Source organism: Dermacentor andersoni, chromosome 6 (genome assembly GCF_023375885.2).
Source record: "Dermacentor andersoni chromosome 6, qqDerAnde1_hic_scaffold, whole genome shotgun sequence".
In the NCBI taxonomy this organism is placed as follows: domain Eukaryota; kingdom Metazoa; phylum Arthropoda; class Arachnida; order Ixodida; family Ixodidae; genus Dermacentor; species Dermacentor andersoni.
This window is the reverse complement of record NC_092819.1, coordinates 126,033,015-126,054,458: the sequence shown is the minus strand read 5'-3', so window position 1 is coordinate 126,054,458 and position 21,444 is coordinate 126,033,015. Positions and strand designations below refer to the sequence as shown.

The following is a 21,444-nucleotide window of genomic DNA, read 5'->3' as shown; positions in this document are numbered from 1 at the left end:
TTCCCGTCGCTTTAGAGCCCTGGTCCACTGCGTAGCAGTCAGGTACTCTAATACTGAGCCACGCCAGTGCTTCCTGTACGTGTTGATTGTCACACCGTGAGCTGTTATGGGCTTATTCCAATAGCCTGTTTCGGTTGGCGATGGTGTCCGCATCCGCCGCCACCACTGGTGTCCGGTGTCCATATCAGCTACCACTAGAAGTGAGAAAAAAATGCGCGATTCCCGTCGGTTTAGAACCCTGGTCCACTGCGTAGTAGTCAGGTACTCTAATACTGAGCCACGCCAGTGCTTCCTGTACGTGTTGATTGTCGCAGCGTGAGCTGTTATGGGCTTATTCCAATAGCCTGTTTCGGTTGGCGATGGTGTCCGCATCCGCCGCCACCACTGGTGTCCGGCGTCCATATCAGCTACCACTAGAAATGAGAAAAAAATTCGCAATTCCCGTCGGTTTAGAACCCTGGTCCACTGCGTAGCAGTCAGGTACTCTAATACTGAGCCACGCCAGTGCTTCCTGTACGTGTTGATTGTCACAGCGTGAGCTGTTATGGGCTTATTCCAATAGCCTGTTTCGGTTGGCGATGGTGTCCACATCCGCCGCCACCACTGGTGTCCGGTGTTCATAACAGCTACCACTGCAAATGAGAAAAAATGCCCAATTCCCGCCTGTTTAGAACCCTGATCCACTGTGTAGTAGTCAGGTACTCTAATACTGAGCCACGCCAGTGCTTCCTGTACATGTTGATTGTCACAGCGTGAGCTGTTATGGGCTTATTCCAATAGCCAGTTTCGGTTGGCGATGGTGTCCGCATCCGCCGCCACCACTGGTGTCGGGTGTCCATATCAGCTACCACTAGAAATGAGAAAAAAATGCGCAATTCCCGTCGGTTTAGAACCCTGGTCCACTGCGTAGCAGTCAGGTACTCTAATACTGAGCCACGCCAGTGCTTCCTGTACGTGTTGATTGTCACAGCGTGAGCTGTTATGGGCTTATTCCAATAGCCTGTTTCGGTTGGCGATAGTGTCCACATCCGCCGCCACCACTGGTGTCCGGTGTTCATAACAGCTACCACTGGAAATGAGAAAAAATGCCCAATTCTCGCCTGTTTAGAACCCTGATCCACTGCGTAGTAGTCAGGAACTCTAATACTGAGCCACGCCAGTGCTTCCTGTACGTGTTGATTGTCACAGCGTGAGCTGTTATGGGCTTATTCCAATAGCCCGTTTCGGTTGGCGATGGTGTCCGCATCCGCCGCCACCACTGGTGTCCGGTGTCCATATCAGCTACCACTAGAAATGAGAAAAAAATGCGCAATTCCCGTCGGTTTAGAACCCTGGTCCACTGCGTAGCAGTCAGGTACTCTTATACTGAGCCACGCCAGTGCTTCCTGTACGTGTTGATTGTCACAGCGTGAGCTGTTATGGGCTTATTCCAATAGCCTGTTTCGGTTGACGATGGTGTCCGCATCCGCCGCCACCACTGGTGTCCGGTGTCCATATTAGCTACCACTAGAAATGAGAAAAAAATGCGCAATTCCCGTCGGTTTAGAACCCTGGTCCACTGCGTAGCAGTCAGGTACTCTAATACTGAGCCACGCCAGTGCTCCCTGTACGTGTTGATTGTCACAACGTGAGCTGTTATGGGCTTATTCCAATAGCCTGTTTCGGTTGGCGATGGTGTCCACATCCGCCGCCACCACTGGTGTCCGTTGTTCATAACAGCTACCACTGGAAATGAGAAAAAATGCCCAATTCCCGGCTGTTTAGAACCCTGATCCAAGCGTAGTAGTCAGGTACTCTAATACTGAGCCACGCCAGTGCTTCCTGTACGTGTTGATTGTCACAGCGTGAGCTGTTATGGGCTTATTCCAATAGCCAGTTTCGGTTGGCGATGGCGTCCGCATCCGCCGCCACCACTGGTGTCCGGTGTCCATATCAGCTACCACTAGAAATGAGAAAAAAAATGCCCAATTCCCGTCGGTTTAGAACCCTGGTCCACCGCGTAGTAGTCAGGTACTCTAATACTGAGCCACGCCAGTGCTTCCTGTACGTGTTGATTGTCACAGCGTGAGCTGTTATGGGCTTATTGCAATAGCCTGTTTCGGTTGGCGATGGTGTCCACATCCGCCGCCACCACTGGTGTCCGGTGTTCATAACAGCTACCACTGGAAATGAGAAAAAATGCCCAATTCCCGTCGGTTTAGAACCCTTGTCCACTGCGTAGCAGTCAGGTACTCTAATACTGAGCCACGCCAGTGCTTCCTGTACGTGTTGATTGTCACAGCGTGAGCTGTTATGGGCTTATTCCAATAGCCTGTTTCGGTTGGCGATGGTGTCCGCATCCGCCGCCACCACAGGTGTCCGGTGTCCATATCAGCTACCACTAGAAATGAGAAAAAAATGCGCAATTCCCGTCGGTTTAGAGCCCTGGTCCACTGCGTAGCAGTCAGGTACTCTAATACTGAGCCACGCCAGTGCTTCCTGTACGTGTTGATTGTCACACCGTGAGCTGTTATGGGCTTATTCCAATAGCCTGTTTCGGTTGGCGATGGTGTCCGCATCCGCCGCCACCACTGGTGTCCGGTGTCCATATCAGCTACCACTAGAAGTGAGAAAAAAATGCGCGATTCCCGTCGGTTTAGAACCCTGGTCCACTGCGTAGTAGTCAGGTACTCTAATACTGAGCCACGCCAGTGCTTCCTGTACGTGTTGATTGTCGCAGCGTGAGCTGTTATGGGCTTATTCCAATAGCCTGTTTCGGTTGGCGATGGTGTCCGCATCCGCCGCCACCACTGGTGTCCGGCGTCCATATCAGCTACCACTAGAAATGAGAAAAAAATTCGCAATTCCCGTCGGTTTAGAACCCTGGTCCACTGCGTAGCAGTCAGGTACTCTAATACTGAGCCACGCCAGTGCTTCCTGTACGTGTTGATTGTCACAGCGTGAGCTGTTATGGGCTTATTCCAATAGCCTGTTTCGGTTGGCGATGGTGTCCACATCCGCCGCCACCACTGGTGTCCGGTGTTCATAACAGCTACCACTGCAAATGAGAAAAAATGCCCAATTCCCGCCTGTTTAGAACCCTGATCCACTGTGTAGTAGTCAGGTACTCTAATACTGAGCCACGCCAGTGCTTCCTGTACATGTTGATTGTCACAGCGTGAGCTGTTATGGGCTTATTCCAATAGCCAGTTTCGGTTGGCGATGGTGTCCGCATCCGCCGCCACCACTGGTGTCGGGTGTCCATATCAGCTACCACTAGAAATGAGAAAAAAATGCGCAATTCCCGTCGGTTTAGAACCCTGGTCCACTGCGTAGCAGTCAGGTACTCTAATACTGAGCCACGCCAGTGCTTCCTGTACGTGTTGATTGTCACAGCGTGAGCTGTTATGGGCTTATTCCAATAGCCTGTTTCGGTTGGCGATAGTGTCCGCATCCGCCGCCACCACTGGTCTCCGGTGTTCATAACAGCTACCACTGGAAATGAGAAAAAATGCCCAATTCCCGCCTGTTTAGAACCCTGATCCACTGTGTAGTAGTCAGGTACTCTAATACTGAGCCACGCCAGTGCTTCCTGTACGTGTTGATTGTCACAGCGTGAGCTGTTATGGGCTTATTCCAATAGCCTGTTTCGGTTGGCGATGGTGTCCGCATCCGCCGCCACCACTGGTGTCGGGTGTCCATATCAGCTACCACTAGAAATGAGAAAAAAATGCGCAATTCCCGTCGGTTTAGAACCCTGGTCCACTGCGTAGCAGTCAGGTACTCTAATACTGAGCCACGCCAGTGCTTCCTGTACGTGTTGATTGTCACAGCGTGAGCTGTTATGGGCTTATTCCAATAGCCTGTTTCGGTTGGCGATGGTGTCCACATCCGCCGCCACCACTGGTGTCCGGTGTTCATAACAGCTACCACTGCAAATGAGAAAAAATGCCCAATTCCCGCCTGTTTAGAACCCTGATCCACTGTGTAGTAGTCAGGTACTCTAATACTGAGCCACGCCAGTGCTTCCTGTACATGTTGATTGTCACAGCGTGAGCTGTTATGGGCTTATTCCAATAGCCAGTTTCGGTTGGCGATGGTGTCCGCATCCGCCGCCACCACTGGTGTCGGGTGTCCATATCAGCTACCACTAGAAATGAGAAAAAAATGCGCAATTCCCGTCGGTTTAGAACCCTGGTCCACTGCGTAGCAGTCAGGTACTCTAATACTGAGCCACGCCAGTGCTTCCTGTACGTGTTGATTGTCACAGCGTGAGCTGTTATGGGCTTATTCCAATAGCCTGTTTCGGTTGGCGATAGTGTCCGCATCCGCCGCCACCACTGGTCTCCGGTGTTCATAACAGCTACCACTGGAAATGAGAAAAAATGCCCAATTCCCGCCTGTTTAGAACCCTGATCCACTGTGTAGTAGTCAGGTACTCTAATACTGAGCCACGCCAGTGCTTCCTGTACGTGTTGATTGTCACAGCGTGAGCTGTTATGGGCTTATTCCAATAGCCTGTTTCGGTTGGCGATGGTGTCCACATCCGCCGCCACCACTGGTGTCCGGTGTTCATAACAGCTACCACTGGAAATGAGAAAAAATGCCCAATTCCCGCCTGTTTAGAACCCTGATCCACTGTGTAGTAGTCAGGTACTCTAATACTGAGCCACGCCAGTGCTTCCTGTACGTGTTGATTGTCACAGCGTGAGCTGTTATGGGCTTATTCCAATAGCCTGTTTCGGTTGGCGATGGTGTCCGCATCCGCCGCCACCACTGGTGTCCGGTGTCCATATCAGCTACCACTAGAAATGAGAAAAAAATTCGCAATTCCCGTCGGTTTAGAACCCTGGTCCACTGCGTAGCAGTCAGGTACTCTAATACTGAGCCACGCCAGTGCTTCCTGTACGTGTTGATTGTCACAGCGTGAGCTGTTATGGGCTTATTCCAATAGCCTGTTTCGGTTGGCGATAGTGTCCGCATCCGCCGCCACCACTGGTGTCCGGTGTTCATAACAGCTGCCACTGGAAATGAGAAAAAAATGCCCAATTCCCGCCTGTTTAGAACCCTGATCCACTGCGTAGTAGTCAGGTACTCCACTACAGAGCCACGCCAGCGCTTCCTGGTATGCAGGGGAAGAAAGCCTTACAAACGCGTTCTAGCTCGCGAGCAGAAACGCGTTGTGGCATGCGTGCCGCGTAGCGTCGTTACGTGCATATTTTGCATTGCAGTGGCATATTATTACACCACGTATAACGCCATGTAGCAGATGCACATGTAGCGGTACAAAACAGTTAAAGAAGGTCTGAGGAAGAAAAAGAAGTTTCAAGAGATATGCAGAAGAATGCTATAAAAATATATATACTGTGTACCTGGTTAAATCAAGCTGGCGAAGTAACTGTGTCACCACCGCGTTTCACAGGGAATGCCAATAAACCACCATCATCATCATCATCATCATCAATAGAATCACATCATGCCACTTGCGATGTGAGATGCGCGCCGTGTAGCGTCTGTACGTGCGCCCTTTGGATTGAAGTTGCATATTATTACACCAGGTGGCACGCCCTGTAACCGTTGCATAAATAGCGGTACAACGTAGATAGAGAAGTCTTGAGTAAGAAAAAGAAAATTATGCAGATGTATAAATATTGATGTAATGAGAAACATGTATGTCATACCGGATTAATTCAAGCAAGCTAGGTGACTGCTACCGTCCCGTTTCAAAGGAAATGCAATTAAATCATAATCATAATGATTGGCATCATATCGTGTCATTTGACACGCGATGTGACATGCGTACCGCGTAGCGTAGATACGTACAAACTTTGCATTGCAGCTCCGTTATATTCCATCAGGTGTCACGACATGTAGCTGTTTCATGTAGCTGTTTCATATAGCAGTTGTATGCTGCATGTAACTGGACCTAGTTAATCCAAGCAGACTACGTGACTATTTGTCACCGCCCCAGTTCAAAAGGGATGCCAGTGAGCCATCGTAATCTTCAGCAGTAGCAACGCACGGTACCCCGTGTTGAGGAATGTGACATGTGCGCCATTAAGTCTGGAGACCTGTGTTTACTCTTCGCCACACGTTATGGGGCCTCCTCGCAAGGCAGGAACCGCGGCTGAAGACGCGAATAATAGAGCTACGCGCGCGGCTGCAACCAGGCAACATCGGGCTGAGCAGACCGCTGTGCAGAGAGCAGGACAAGGTGCAGGGCAAGCCAGAGCTCGCCGTCGACGCCGGACGGACAGTTGAGATCGTTCTCGTGAGAACGACGCGAAGAGACTTCGCCGTGAAGACCCACTAGTGCGTGGTGCTGAAAATGCATCTCCTAAGGAGCCTCTCCACCATCTTGCCCTGTGACTGTTGCGTGCGCCGCGCAGGCCTGCTACTTTTAGAGTGGAGATAATGACAATGCTCTAAAGAAAGGAAATACGCTTTTAGAACCTCGCTGGGTTTCTCATTGCGTCCTCAGCTTCGCCGAGCTGGGGTAGAGAGAACTGAGAGAGAGTTGAAAGAGTATAAGATAGCATCGCCCTGCATAGCGACGCTGCGAGGGTGGGTGGAGCCTAGTAGGGGGAGAAGAGAGAGAGAAGGATTGTGAAGAGGAAGAGGCGCTATTTTCTGTAGCCCTTTGGCAGCACGACTCAGCTCTTGAGGGAGAAGGAGTGGCGCGCACGCGAGCGAGGAACGCGGCCCGGATGCGTGCCCTTTCCTGTGGCGCCCGACGCAGGGGAGTGAGGTGAGGGAGGATGGGCGTTCTTCTTCGGCAGCTGCTAGGATGCCTCGATGTCTTCCTTGCCCGCCGCTCCGTACAAAGTGGACAGAACCGGGGCGTCCCCTACTGCGTTGGCCACGCGAATCGCGGACGCCGTATTACACGCCTTTGGCGGACGCCGTAGGGACGCGTTGCCGGGGCGCGTGTGCATTGTTTGCGATTTGGCACTACTTTACTGGCCTTCCAACAGCTCCATTGGGCTCTAGTGTTTGCCACGCATAACTTTTAAGGCAAAAGCCTTAAGATGAAGCTTTAGCTCGGGCCCAACTCCGACGCGGCCTATTCAAATACATGTAAAACGCAAAAACGCTTTTCTGAGATAACCCCTGTACCAATTTTAAGGAAACTTGTTGCATTTCAGAGAGAAAGTTAAATTCTAGTGACTACTGGAAGCTGAATTTTGATTTAGGGCCTGAATTTTGTTACAAGGATTTTTAAAAATTCGAAAGTTTGAATAAGATTGAAGCACGAAGTTTACATATTAATAGCTCTGCATCAAGAAAAGATATCGCGTTTCTGTAAATGGCATCCATCAGATCGTTGAAAGCGAACAACTTCGGTGTGTCATTTTAAATCTTACCAAAATGTGTTACATTGTTTACAAGTGTTCAGCAAAAGCTGCATTTCCATATGACTAAATTTTTCAGATTTAGAAGTAACATATCAATTTTGTGCGCTTTAGATGCACTATTAGATGCAATTTACAGAATCGTTTTATCAGTTTTCGTTACTGAGTTACAGAGCTTTAAACTTGATAGTTTCGTTTTTTGAAAATTTTCGATTTTGCAATTTTTTAATAAAAGAATGATGACAGAAATCAAAAATAAAAATTCGAAACCAACAGTCACTAGATTATAAGTCTGTCTTTTAAATGCAATACACCTCGTCAAATTCGGTGCCGTGGTTGCCGAGGAAATGGAATTCTCCTTTTACATGTATTTAGATGGGAGCACCCGGTCTAAAGCTTCCGCTTAGGATGGACCATTAGCTCGGGTGCTTCTATCTAAATACATGTGAAAGGAGAATTCGTTTTTCTCGGCCACCAATGCAGCAAATTTGATTGTATTGGATTTGATTTGGGTGGATTTGAAAGAAGAGCTAAAAATCTAGGGACTGTTGGTTTCAGATCTTTAATTTAGGACGTCAAATTTAGTTAAAATTCGGCGAAAATCGAAATTTTTCGAAAAACGAAACTGTCAAGTTTACAACTCTAACTCAGCAAAGAAAATTGATATCACAATTATATGAATTTCATCAACTAGTACATCTAAAACGGACAAATTATATATGTTACATATGAATAAAAAATCTAGTAATATGGAAATGTAGCTTTCGCAGAACCCTCACGCACAACGTAACAAATTCACATAAGATGTAAATGCACATATCGAATTTGTCCGCCTTGAGTGATTTAATGGATGCCGTGTACAGAACCAGGATATCTCTTTTTTATTTAGAGCTATTAATTTGTAATAATTGTGATTTCTACTTTTTCTGACTTTTGCATGTTTGAAAACGTTTTTACAAAATTCATGCTCTAAATCGATATTCCGCTACAACATTCACTAGAATTTAACTTTCTCTCTCAAATGCAACAAACTTCATTAAAATCGACCATGGTTATCTCAGAAAAGCGTTTCTGCGTTTTACATGTACTTGGATAGGCCGCGTCGTAGTTGGGCTCGAGCTAAAGCTTCCTCTTAAATCAGACGGTGGCTGCCTAATCAGACGGTGGCCTTGAAACGCGGCGTGCGGAACTGAAAGTCATGTGAGCTCGCCTCGTGCAGAGAGGCGCTTGCAATGTTCCATGGCTTGCGCGCACGTGGCCGTCTTCTCCCACAGCTGGATCCGATGCCGCTCATCATGCCAAAAAAAAAAAAAAAACGGCAAAATGATTATTATAGAGTTAATTCAGGCACTTGAACCCATGACCTTCTGAGGAAGTCGAACCCTCTATGTAGGAGTCAAAAGCACGACATTTGGCGATAAGTCGAAGGCACACTTAAATAATATAAAGTTAATTACGGCGCTCATACCCAAGGTTTTTGGTGGGAGTCGCACCGTGGACCTATGGCGGCTGCCGAATCCACGAAGTTTGGTGTTAATTAGATCGAAGTTAATTAAGGGACCGTTAAATAAGGTAGCGTCAATTGAGGTACTCGAACCCATGAGTTTTGGTGGGAGAAAACGAGGAGTAAAAGATACCAACGCATTCGAATGAAAATGAGGAGTAATTTATTGAATGTCTCTTCAGCGCTCAGGCTTTTGCCTTCACCCTATTAGGCGTATGGCAGAACGGCTGTCAATTTTTGCACCTAATATGCATGAATAACCGACTTCACAAGCATCCAAATGTACAACTGACAGTCGTAGCATCGATGTCGATATAGAATATAGGAGCAGGACGCCATGTCCACTAGGTCAGTCACGTGCACCAGAATAGCGCTAGAACAATACTACTCTGTGAGCTGTTCGAATCAAATTACTTCAATTGGCTGGAACTTCATCAGAAAAGAAAGCTCGGCTGTCGCTAACATACTGTAAAAACACAAATAGAGAGTGATTTCGAACACATCTCAGTATAATAATCTTTTTATCAGAGCTTAAAAAAAGAAACCTACATGTTTGGTGCACAATCGAAAAGACTTCAGAAAAAATATTCAACAAACAATTTCGAAATTCGACAAATGAGCGTTTAGCAAGGCTAAGATTTGTGTTCCTCTTATTTTGTTTTCAAGCAAGATTTTAATAGCATATACCCATGTCCATACATCCCTGCAGGTGGCTGTCGTGGGAAGAACAGGTGCTGGAAAGTCGTCACTTGTGCTAGCGCTTTTGCGAATGATTCAAAGGACATCCGGTTCGATCACTATCGACGGAACAGATATCTACGATGTGCCACTTAAGAGGCTGCGCTCGGCTATAGCAATCATACCACAGGTAAGGCAGAAGAAGCGACATATTCTTTTTACAGCGAAGCTGTGAGCCTCTAGTTGGTTGCATTTTTCGTGTCTGCGTCCGTCAGCAAAAATGTGGGCTGATCCCGGTGGCCGTACAGGGCAAGGCGCAGGGGCTCGCATTCCCGTAAGCCAGAGGCTTCAAGCCGTCAGCAAAGCGAAACAGACAGCGCTTAAATTTACTAACGACTGCAGCCGGAATAGTTGGCTTAGAAATGGTTATAGCCGCAAAAAAAAAAAAAAAAATAAGACGCGCACAACAGAACAAATGTTGAATAAATTGAATGAATTATATAAATGCGCCTGTCCGCGTCTTTTATTATGTTGTCTGCGTCCTATTTTTCGCTCCTAAACCAATTTCTAAAAGGGCATACATTCTTTGGAATCACGCATACAACATGCAGAACAACATACGTTTCAATAAATAGAAAGTACAAACAATCATCTAATTATCAAAACAATCACCCCGCGAATACATGCAAAGTGCCTCAAGAGGCCTGTCGCGCGGCAATTTTTTCGTGAATTCGCGAGCTTCTTTCACGCTCGAAAAAACCATTTTTATGTAGCACGTATTGAGCAACAGAAGGCTATATTGAGAGTTTTTCATTTTGCTCTATAATTTTCCCATTGAGACTTTTTCAACTAATCATAATATATGAGAAGTTGAGTAAATAATTTAGACTAATTATGTGATTATTCGGAATGTTAAAAATAATCTGAGTAATTTCAAGCGACGACACATAACATTACTTTGGTTCGCTGCAACTACGAGGCATTTGTATATTTTTAAATCTCGCTTCATGATAATTCGCACACGGTTATATATAGCCCTACGACGTGACCAACTACCTAGACTTCACACACATAAACATTTCTCCACTTTGACACACTTAATGATCCTGCATTAAAAGGTGTTGTTTCCTGAACGTATATTTTATTGTTGCTGGCACATAAAGGATTATTTAGTATAAATAGAATTCTGGATATTCATGGAAAACACACTCAAAGAGAGCAGCCGTAGGTGTTAAGATGCGATTAGGAAGTATGCAGGAACAGGATCGTGCTATGAGGTGCAGAACTGGAGTTATCGATGCGAATATGCTCTGGGTGGCTCTGACTAGACACACACGAAGAAACACTACATACACATGCTTAACTAAAAACATTGGAAATTACGTTGCTAATGCTAGGCCAAAACAAAACAGCAACACTAATTGTACAGAAACATCTGTGTTCCTGTACCTGGCGCCTAGAAACTCGCCCAGACTATCCTCATTCCGAAACCTGGCAAGGGGCCTGGCGTCGATAACCTTCGCCCCATTTCGCTCACGTCGTGCATTGGTGAGGTGGCCGAGCATGTCCTACTCAACACAGTCGGCCGGTATCTCGTAGATCAAGACTGCTTAACACACACCGCATGATCAGCTTCGACCCGGGATCTCGATGCAGGATACGATGCTTCTCCTGAAACACCAGATCATAGACGCCGGGGCCACTTGAGGCACCCGCGCCATACTCGGTGTCGACCGGGAGAAGGCGTTCAATAACATCGAGCACTCTGCAATACTTAAGGCGCTCGCGGACTTGGGATTCGGGCGCCAGTTCTATGAGTTTGTCCGCTCGTTCCTAACCCGTTGCAAGGCCGTGGTCCGTGCCGGAGACCTCACGTCGAAAGAAGTCGAGCTCGGACAGCATGGCACCCCCCCCAGCGCACCGCCCTCTCGCCGAAGCTGTGCAACCTTGTGATGATCGGGCTTTCCGAACGCCTCTCGAACATACAAGGCCTCAATTATACTGTATACGTGGACGGCATCACCATCTCGTGCTCCGAGGGGCAGGACGGCTTTGTCGAATCCGCTCTGCAGGAGGCAGTCGAAACCACCGAGCACACGGGCCTGAAGTGCCCCTCGACCAAAGCGGAGCTGTTGCTGTACTGTCCAAAACGACAAGTAAAAAAGCCTAAGGGGTAGAAACCCCCGACAGAGCGCAACATCACCGTCCCCATCAGAGACGGTCGCCCCCATCCCCAGGGTCGACTGTATCCGAGTACTGGGAATGATAATCAAGGTGGGTGCATCAAACATTCAAACGGTCCACAAGCTGACGACAAAGACGGACAACGCGATACGACTCGTACGTAAAGTGGCAAACCCCCACCATTGCCTCGAAGAAGACACTCTGCTACGTCTCGTACACGCGTTAGTCCTATGTCACTTTACCTACGTCACAGAAATGCACAATTGGATACAATCGGAGCGTGTCAAGCTCAATGTACTCATCCGAAAGGTAGTAAAGCGAGCCCTCGGGCTCCCGATCTCCACGCCGACGTATCGACTCCTCGAGCTTGGCTGCACAATACGCTCGGAGAGGTCACTGAGGCTCAGGAGAGCGCATAGACGATACGACTGACGACGACCAAGACGGGCCGCCACATCTTGCACGAGCTTGGCAACTTCCCAATGAATGCACCCATGATCCACCGGAGTTTACGCCGGTCCCCCGCGAGCTCGGCGACCTGATCGCGATCGCACCCATTCCGCGAAACGTACATCCGGAAAACAATCACGGCTGGAGCCTAGCCCGGGTGAATGCATTCCTCAAACGCATAAAGAAAGCGACACGTCGTCGCTTTCGTGGACGCCACCGCCTACCGATGCAATTGAGCCTTCACCGCGGTAGCGGTCTCGTTCTCGCAGCGAAGCATTAATGCCGCCACGGTACTCACACGTAACCCCGAGAGGGCGGAGCAGGTGACAATAGCCCTGGCAATGCTCGACGACAAGCGAAAGATAATATTCAGCGACTCGAGACCGGCCATCAAAGCGTTCGAGAGAGGAGTCGTCTCTTTACCAGGCGTTACACATCCTCCGCGGCGCTGATCCGAGCATCCTCAGGCAGCACACCGTCATCTGGTTTGCCGCCCACCTGGGTCGAATCGCGGGCGCCCCGCCCAACCTCAACGAGATAGCCCACGACGATCCGCGCGCTTACCAACCGCGCCGTCACCCCCGGCCAACCGCGTCCCGATGAGTTGGAGGCGAACAGGGACGCCCCAGTAACGTACAACGAAATTACTAAACCCTTTGACTTGGGACGACGTCTCTGTTTGCCCCCGCACCCCAAACTAAACAGGCCGCAGGCGCTAACGCTACGCTTGTTACAGACACATACCTATCCCAACCCCACCACGTTACATATCATCTACCCTGACGATGCGTGCCCCACCTGCGAGGACACGGCGACACTCACACGTGCTCTTGTAGTGTAGAAACGCTCCACCCCATTCTATCGCGGACAAGTGAGAGAAGACCCTGCGAAGGCCGTTACTACAAAGCCAACAATGGGTCGTCCAGCAGGCACGCATAGCGGTCACCAGGTCCTCTCTGTCGGGCACGCTGACGTGCGTCCTGCCGCACATTTAATAAAGTTTGTCCAGTCCAATCTGTGTTTCACATCTTTGTTGCCTTTCGTGGACATTTTCGTGGAACTGTGAATAAAACAATTGTCAGTCTGCGGTTCATCATGTGTGCCATTGCGTTCCTTCGCATCTGTGTTAGAGCAATGCAGCGCAGCCTCGCATCCATTACTGAGGACCACCCAGCATTCTCGCAACCGTTTTTAGAACAAGGGTATTCAAAAACTGCCGGAGGAGGATATAAAAAGATAAACTGATGATCATAGCGGTGGTGAATCAAAAGTTAATATCTATAGTTGAAACAATATATCGCACTTTTTCACAGGACCCATCCTTGTTCTGCGGTACTCTGCGCGAAAATTTGGATCCTCAAGGTCGCATGTCCGATTCGGAGCTTTGGGGTGCCTTGCAGAAAGTGGGGCTCGAAGAATTCACGAGGAGCAGCCCCAGCGGCCTGTCCTTTCTAATAGCGGAAAAGGCAGAAAACCTAAGGTACGTGTGAAAGATTCAGGCTACTTACTGATCGGTTATCCGGATTAGTGATAAGTATATGAGGTTACAAAGTTTTCACTCACGGAAGTAATGATCATTACTACATCGATCACTCCAACATACTGAAAAATCAGAAGCTAGACTAGTGTTCACAAGCATTTTCACTCTTTATATATCTACAACTCACAACAGGGCTAAAATAGTTTATCATGTTCGAACTTTGCGGATCTTTATGGGAGCAGTTCCAAGCGTTCGCTTAGTGCTTAGTGCATTGTAAACAGCATGTGCACGCAAAAACCATTTTGTGGCAAGGATCATCGACATTTTATTACAGAATATCTAACAGTCTACTTGTGCGAGTGACGTGTACTTCTTTGACATGCATCAGCTTTTTTATTGTTTGTATTGGAGGAGTCGCATCTACAGCACCATGAGATATCTGTCAGTGTTTACACCCCTCGCAGTCGCTCGAACTGAAAGTTCTGGTAGCGCAGCTGCTGGCCTTGGAGCAAAAGCACATCGTGAAATTTAAAAATGATGCACTACTATGGATGCAAACCCAGCACACACAATAAGTTGCGCTTGCAAAAGAGTTATAGCAAAGCAAATGTTAAATGGGCCCTCGCCAGGCCACACATAAAATGTTGGGTATGCGCTGCAAGTGGTTGCGCGACGTCCTGGGAGCGTTCTACCACAAGAAATTTTTCAGGTTGGTTTCAAAGCCCAAATAGAAATATTTGGGTGGCGCAAACCCTTCATTTCAGGATACGAGCGTCACAGCCAACCTAGACACTCTCTCCACGTGTCACGTCTAGCCTTCACAATGAAAATTTACTTCCTGCTTTCTCCCATACAAGAGCTCGAGAATCGCGTGACGCAGACGTCATAGGCCCCGCCTCCTCTTTTCTTCCCTCGCTTTTTTGTTGCGCGGCGCGCTTCCGTTGGCGGTATTCCTCGAGCGAGCGGTTGCGTTTGTCTCGTTTCGTCAGCCCACGATTTCCCGCGCTGTGCATGAGAACACCTGACTAGCAGTATAAGTCAGTGCTACACGAACAATGCGAGAGATACAAGCGAATTACAGAGCCTGGGGCGATATAACGTAAAGCTATTCCAAACTTTTTATGCCAATTTTGCCATCAGCGCGCCGCGATAGGTCAAAAACTTTTTTTGGACCACTCCCACTTCGCCTGTCCGTCATGCGACGTCACGAAAACCCTATTAGCCCCCAATCTGACGTGACACTTACACAGTGATTATGCATGATTCTACCGAACAAAAGGAAAATAATTATTTCTGATTCGATGCAATTTCACCATTAACCCTCTGCTATCGGTCAAAACGTTTCAGGCTGCACCCACTTCACCTGTCTGTCACTCGGCGTAACAAAACCGCGAAATCTGATTGCGTCAGAGGGGCGTTTACGCGTTAAAGATGCATTAATATGTCGAACAAAATTAGACTTTTTTGTCCAGTTCTGAAAGGAATAGAAGATGGCTGATGCAGATCCCTCAGGCACTGGCTACTCGCACCTGCCGGAAATCATGGTTTATTTGCGTATAACAAAACTTTTTTGCTTGGCCATATAATGTTATGGGGCCCTTTTGGCACATATACGACATCGCTCTGCCAACTCTTCTTTGATGAGGATCCATCTTAGCGGAATTTTAAACACTCAGTTGCCGCCGCGATTTTAAAACAGCCACGGCCCGCTAAGTAAGGGAAAGCGGACCAATCCCAGACGCCAACACCACCCTTCGGTTATCTATTTTCAGTGCGCTGGCTCGACTCCATCGAAACCCTCTCCACTTGAGCGGGCTCTTCACCTCTTGCCAGCCAATTGGATAAGAAAAACCGCTCAATGTAGGCAATGTTAATCGTTTTGAAAGCAAACAAAAGTGACCTCCTATACATGAGGGAAGCGTTTATTGGGCTGTTCAGGCTACGCTGCGGGTCACATCCCGATGCTTGCGCTGGCGGTTACTTAAATGTGACGCTAGGAAATTGGAATAAACAGATATTGGAATCGTTTTACCTTACAGGGCCCCATGATCGCGCGCTGAAACACATTACAATATGACAGTTTTGTTGTCTGCGGGTGCGACTGAACGATGTGGGAACAAGCAGACGAAATGCAAGTACATCTCTCGTGCTACTGTACCAAGCTAAAAAAAAAACAAGCTGAAATTTGGTTTGTGGCTTTTATCATTTGCCTAAGCTTCAATTCGCCTATTGAAGAACGAAATTACGCAGCGACGTCACAGCGCAGACATGTACGCAGGCGCACTTGCGCACATACGTAACCTCTCCGGCTGGGAGCGTGGAGCTCGCCAGGAGAAGGTGCAAATGGTGTACGATTCGAAATTTCGGCTCCTTGAGCGGCGCGTGGCGATGTAATACGTAGCAGATACGATCTTTAGCGCAAATTGTATGCACTCGTCAGCTCAAGATGGCCAGACCAGAAGAGGGGCCGTTTAAGCTAAACCGTGGTTTGTCGATTTCTATCCATACCCCGCTACCAAACCTTCTGCTGAGAATAGCCGATCGTATTTGGTACAAAGGTGTCGAATGATTTCATAGTCTCGATTTGTGCGGGCTAGCTGCAAGAACGTACGTAGAAAGGTTTGACATAAAAGTACTTTGTATTGCGTAGCACTGCATAATTAGGTAACAAATTGTGGCTAAACTATGCAGCGCTATGCGTGTTGTTTGGATTACATCTACAACAAATTATGATACTGCACGGTGCATTCAGTTACAGATGACAATTCAAATATATATACCATATCTTCATTTGCGCTGAGCATAAGCAAAAAAGAAAATAAGCGTTGCGAGCATGAGACCATTTGAAAAGCCTATCTCGCGTTTTCCCACGTCTTCTGCTTTACTCACACTAAAACTGACTCCCAGCAGTAGGGCTTTACCACAAGCGAATGCGAGATGCTTCATACTCGCGGGGATTTTCTTTCGGTAACGTTGTTCATCGAAAAAATTTGAGTTTTCTTTTTTTTAATATATTCCCATGCACTCTTCAAAGCTGATACAAGATTCAATGATGTCCACCGGTAGACGTCTCATTGGTATTGGGGAGCGGAAGAATCCCCTAATCCCCCTTTCCCCTTCCCATACCCACCCATGTTTATGACTTTCTATAATGGGGCTTGCCATATGCCTAAGGGAAATTATATTTAGATGGGGTTTTTTTCTTCGCATTCCGTGCTGCGGACAGAGCACGATGTATCGATATTTTTATGTAGCAAGTATTTGCTTGGCCTCTGAATGGCAAGTTTGATGTCTGAGTGGATTTCTTTCCAGTGCAGTAAATCTCTTCAGCTGTGCTGCCGTTCTTGTTTCTGATCGGTCAGAGAAGGATAGAGCCACTCAACGCACAGCCATTCTTCGTGCCCTCCACGACATGTGTTTTAGAACCGTCTGTACACTTTCCGGGAAAGAAACTCGTGAACTTGGCGCATGTAACAAGCATAACTGTCAATTTGAAAAGCTCGATTCGTATTCGTTGCCCACAACCGGCGCATAAAGTATCGCAAAATTGCGTTTATTTGAGATTGCCTCATTTCGTTAGCAATGAAAAATTTACGTCTACAACGCGTCACAGAAAACAGGCTACTATCCCCTAAATGGTGCCGTGCTTCGGCCATATTCCTTGCTTTATATGTTTGTATTGCCAACACAAGGCCGCTGAACAATGTGATAATATATCGTGGCACTTCGACTTTATTTTACTGAAAAAAATTTCAGTCACAGTTTGCGGGCGTTTCTCATGACGCGCTTGTCTCTTTCTGGAACTTTGTTTTTTTCTTTTAAACTTTCTCGATTGCAGTGCCGGCCAGAGACAGCTGGTGTCATTCGCTCGAGCCTTGCTTCGAGGTACAAATATTCTAGTGCTGGATGAAGCTACTTCACAGATGGACCGGGAAACAGATCGTCGAGTGCAGGCGACTCTTCGGGAACGCTTTTCGCATTGTACACTAATCACCATAGCACACCGCATCGACACAATTCTCGATTATGACAGGTAAGAGCATCGCCTGCTTTTGAACGCCCGAGCAAACTTTCAATTGGGCATTCTGTTTAGTCGTGTCTAAGCTGCATGGTTTGCCTAAACCCGTGCATTTTTTCTTGTGGACCATTCTAAAACTTTGATGGCATTACATCCTTCGAGCAATAACTTCAATTATCGCAGTTGAAAGCAGCAATTAAAACGAGCCTCACTGCACGCGTCATTCGCCCTAGAAAAGCTCTGTTAACCGGTATGTACAGGTTATTCATCGGTACACTGGTTCATATATCGGAACACGTAGCCCCAGGCAATGAATTCTGCAGGTGATCATCATTTGTAAAGATGGTATGCACGCAGGAATCTTAGAGCAATCAAGAGAATAAATGCGAACGGGTTCTAGCTGTCCGTGCGAGAAATTCACGGCAAAGGCATCGTTGCCTATTGCTATGTACGGAAATGAGCGCCAGCGGGGAGGATCCCTCCTGTTATTACATTCAAGAATCAGCCAGTTTTCGTTTGCCAAACTACGACCACGTTGTATGCAGTAATTTGTAAAGAGAGACAACAACTGCGTGGATATACAAATGTTACTCAGTGCACCGCGAAGGGCTAATTTTGATTAGGCTTTTGTTGAGACGAATTACTCAGGGGGGAACAATATAAAAGTGATCTTATTCCAAAACGAAAGCAACGATAATGTTTCAAGGACGTTATTATACAGATGTATTTCACGACAGAGAATCCTTCACTAGTTGAGTGGATTTTGTAACCTTGTCGCGCGTATTCCATGGTGAAAGCAGCTTTCTAGCTTTAAATGTGTGTCGTGTCTAGTTAACTGCAGTCACAAAAAAAAAACGATATGAGGAGAGCTGCTGCCGTCATCATCTAAACCTGCGAGTAGTTTACGCAAATGTAGGTCAACCGCAAGAAAATACCACAACATTAACGAACCAATATGAAGGATTAGAATGGGAATCTGGTCATTATAATGTATTACATTTATTGGCGTTTCTGCATTAACCAAAGCAGGTCATATTTCAAAAAGGTTATGAAAGGGAACAGAAGAAATCGATTTGGCTATTATAGTATGTAAATGCTTTAAAACCAGTAATGTCATAATTTTTGTACATATGGCTCTGACCTTCATGTCTCAAAATGCTAATTGAGGTGCGAAAACTTATAACAAACCCATAGTTGTATTTGTGGGATACGCTATAGTGAAGTTTCAGCTGTGGCTAGAACAACAAAATTGTGCCAAATTTAAATATTCTGCTAATAAAGTATACCTGAGATATTATTCCATTATTTTTGCGGAAATATACGCCCTATGGTAACAAATAAAAACGTTCCACTTTTTTTTTACTGTGAAATTGCTTGATCAGGCACGGCAGAAAATGCACATATTTTTTTCATGACACTGCATGCATCTTAAATTGTCAGGTTGACTTTAACAGTTTGACGGTACTGCGCGGTACTTTCTAGCACACAGATTGAAATTAAAAAAGAAAAGAAAGGACAGCTATAAACTGCCTCAAATACTCCTGAAGTACGCGTAACAGCTGACGCTGTAAACAAATAGCTGCATATATAGTGCCCGGCAAAGAATGCGACAAATTTTTGACGCGGGCACACTATGCTTAGTTTCAGACACATAAGGCAATGCAGCAGATGTTACGCAAATAGTGCGGCGATATACGTCTCACTCCCCATGTTCGGAAGTGCAGCTGTTCTTGATCTGCAACGTTTTCTGCAAAATAAGTAATTATTATACTACAACCGCAGTCGATGAACGCAAATTCACGTCAAATGACCCAATACATGTGCAACTGTGCCTGTAGTAGCCGACGTGAGATTTCTTGTCGTGAGCACAAATTATGTACTACTATGGCGGCTCGTCGCGGAACCAAGTTACTCCCCTCATTTCGTGGTAACTAGGTTCTGATGTCCGACGTACTTAGGGCAATAAATACGTCATATGGCGTGATTTAGAAGTACCGACACGTAATTTTACATTAAATTGCACGGCGCATACCTAATATATTTCTTTCATAAGTGACGCACTATTTTTCGTCGCGGATGTTAACAGTGAGATAAGTCGCTCTAGCTTACGTATCTTACACATAACTCAAATTACATTTGAAAAAAAAAGAACTCTTTAAGGATACCGGACTTCGAGCATCGTATCAAATACACAAGACGACAGTTTCCAAACACGTACTCAGTATAGCCTGCAACAGAACACATTTATGCAGTTTATATCTCTAAATACGTGATGCTTTCAGTGCACTCATAACCAAAATGGTGCTTGCTGGAACAAACAACATCCTGTCTCACGCTATTTCAGTAAAATGAACCAGAGATGTTAGTGTGGCCAAGTTTAGTGACTTGATGCGAGAAAATTTAGGATGCCGCCATTACGTTTCAGAGTCGTCGTCATGGGAGATGGCAGAGTTATAGAATGTGGACACATATATGACCTCCTCGCTGATCGAGGCTCCACCTTTCGCAGCATGGCCGCCGGTGCTGGAATACCGCTGGAATAATCACCGGCATTTTTCTTGACGATGCATACGCTGCCCTCTGGTGGCTGATCATAGCATATTATCACTGTAATAAAATTATATCACCTCCCTTTAACGTCATATTAATTTGTTTTCTTTCAGTTCACTTAACAAACTTTGGTTCTGCACGCCACTTTTATTGTTAAAAAGCGCATGAGTCGTCGAAACCTTGGCCTAGGACTTGTTACTTGTGCATTTTATGCGGCTTCTTTTTCATTCTTGTGTTCTGCCATGGTGTCTCTAATAGGAAGTGTTTTTGTAACAAAAAACCTACGTAAGGCCCTGCACGACCCGCGAAACAATGTCTTGAATTTGTGAATGGGAAGACCACTGCTGGAGTCTGCAGGAGCTACATACACAGCTGTGCAGTGCAGCAAAAGAATATAACGCGTAGACATAGCACAAACAAAATAGCCAAGAAACAAAGTGTTATCAAACAAGAGCATGTAAACGCATTTACAAGAAATGGTAATTACCTTCATCAGAACTCCTGCGTTGTTAACTCTGTTAAAGACAGCTGTTTAAAATTTCATCAACTACCCTCGAACCATTGTTGTAAAACGTAGCAACAAAATTGTTTAATTAGCTACTTCGCCTTAACAGTGACAATTAGAAGTGGTTTTTTTTTGCAAGCACCGAGACAATATAAAAAAAATAGCAATCACTCCCAAGATGTTATCGTCGGCACTTGTCTTAACACATTATTGTCATAAATGGTTATCCGTATAACACTGGAAGTAGCACGACGCAGTTTAATCAACCTAGTAACATTTTTAGTGATGGTACCAGCAGCACGATAAAGAAATTCAATGCTGCTAAACTTTTGCGTGAAAGTGCTTGATTTGCATTTCTACTTAAAAATGCCCCGTTTATTGCCGTAATCTCAATTACGCGTACTGATTATCGTATCCATTGTTGCTTCGGACGTTCTCTCTTTTTCATTTTTTTCCTTTCATTGCATCGAATACTTATTGCAATAATGAATGAGAGTTAGAGTCTTTTTGTTTACCAGTCTAGCGGTGTTCACCTTAACTTTGATCAAATATGGCAAAATCATATGAGCTATACTAGCTTACGCTATTGTCTTGGTTTACGGAAACGGGACATGAATAAATTGCAGCAACACCCGTCTCACGATGACTGTCGGGAAGAAGAGGAAGAGTATATTACACTGAAGAGAAAGCAGTAGATGTCGGCCTGGAGAGCGTGTCTCTAGCCTGCTACTCTTCACTGGGGTA

At 46.4% G+C, this 21,444-nt stretch overlaps 1 protein-coding gene across 1 annotated transcript in view; it reads left to right on the top strand.

The window, feature by feature from the left end:
- The window catches only part of LOC129382565 (uncharacterized), a 102,450-nt gene extending 82,176 nt beyond the window's left edge, over positions 1-20,274 (top strand). Inside the window, exons 2-5 of the mRNA XM_055066704.2 lie at positions 9,545-9,703; positions 13,461-13,627; positions 17,466-17,660; positions 20,071-20,274. Of these exons, the coding sequence (XP_054922679.2) occupies positions 9,545-9,703; positions 13,461-13,627; positions 17,466-17,660; positions 20,071-20,188 (639 nt within the window). The 3' untranslated portion in view covers positions 20,189-20,274. The remainder of the gene's footprint in view (positions 1-9,544; positions 9,704-13,460; positions 13,628-17,465; positions 17,661-20,070) is intronic.
- The last annotated feature ends 1,170 nt before the right edge of the window (positions 20,275-21,444 follow it).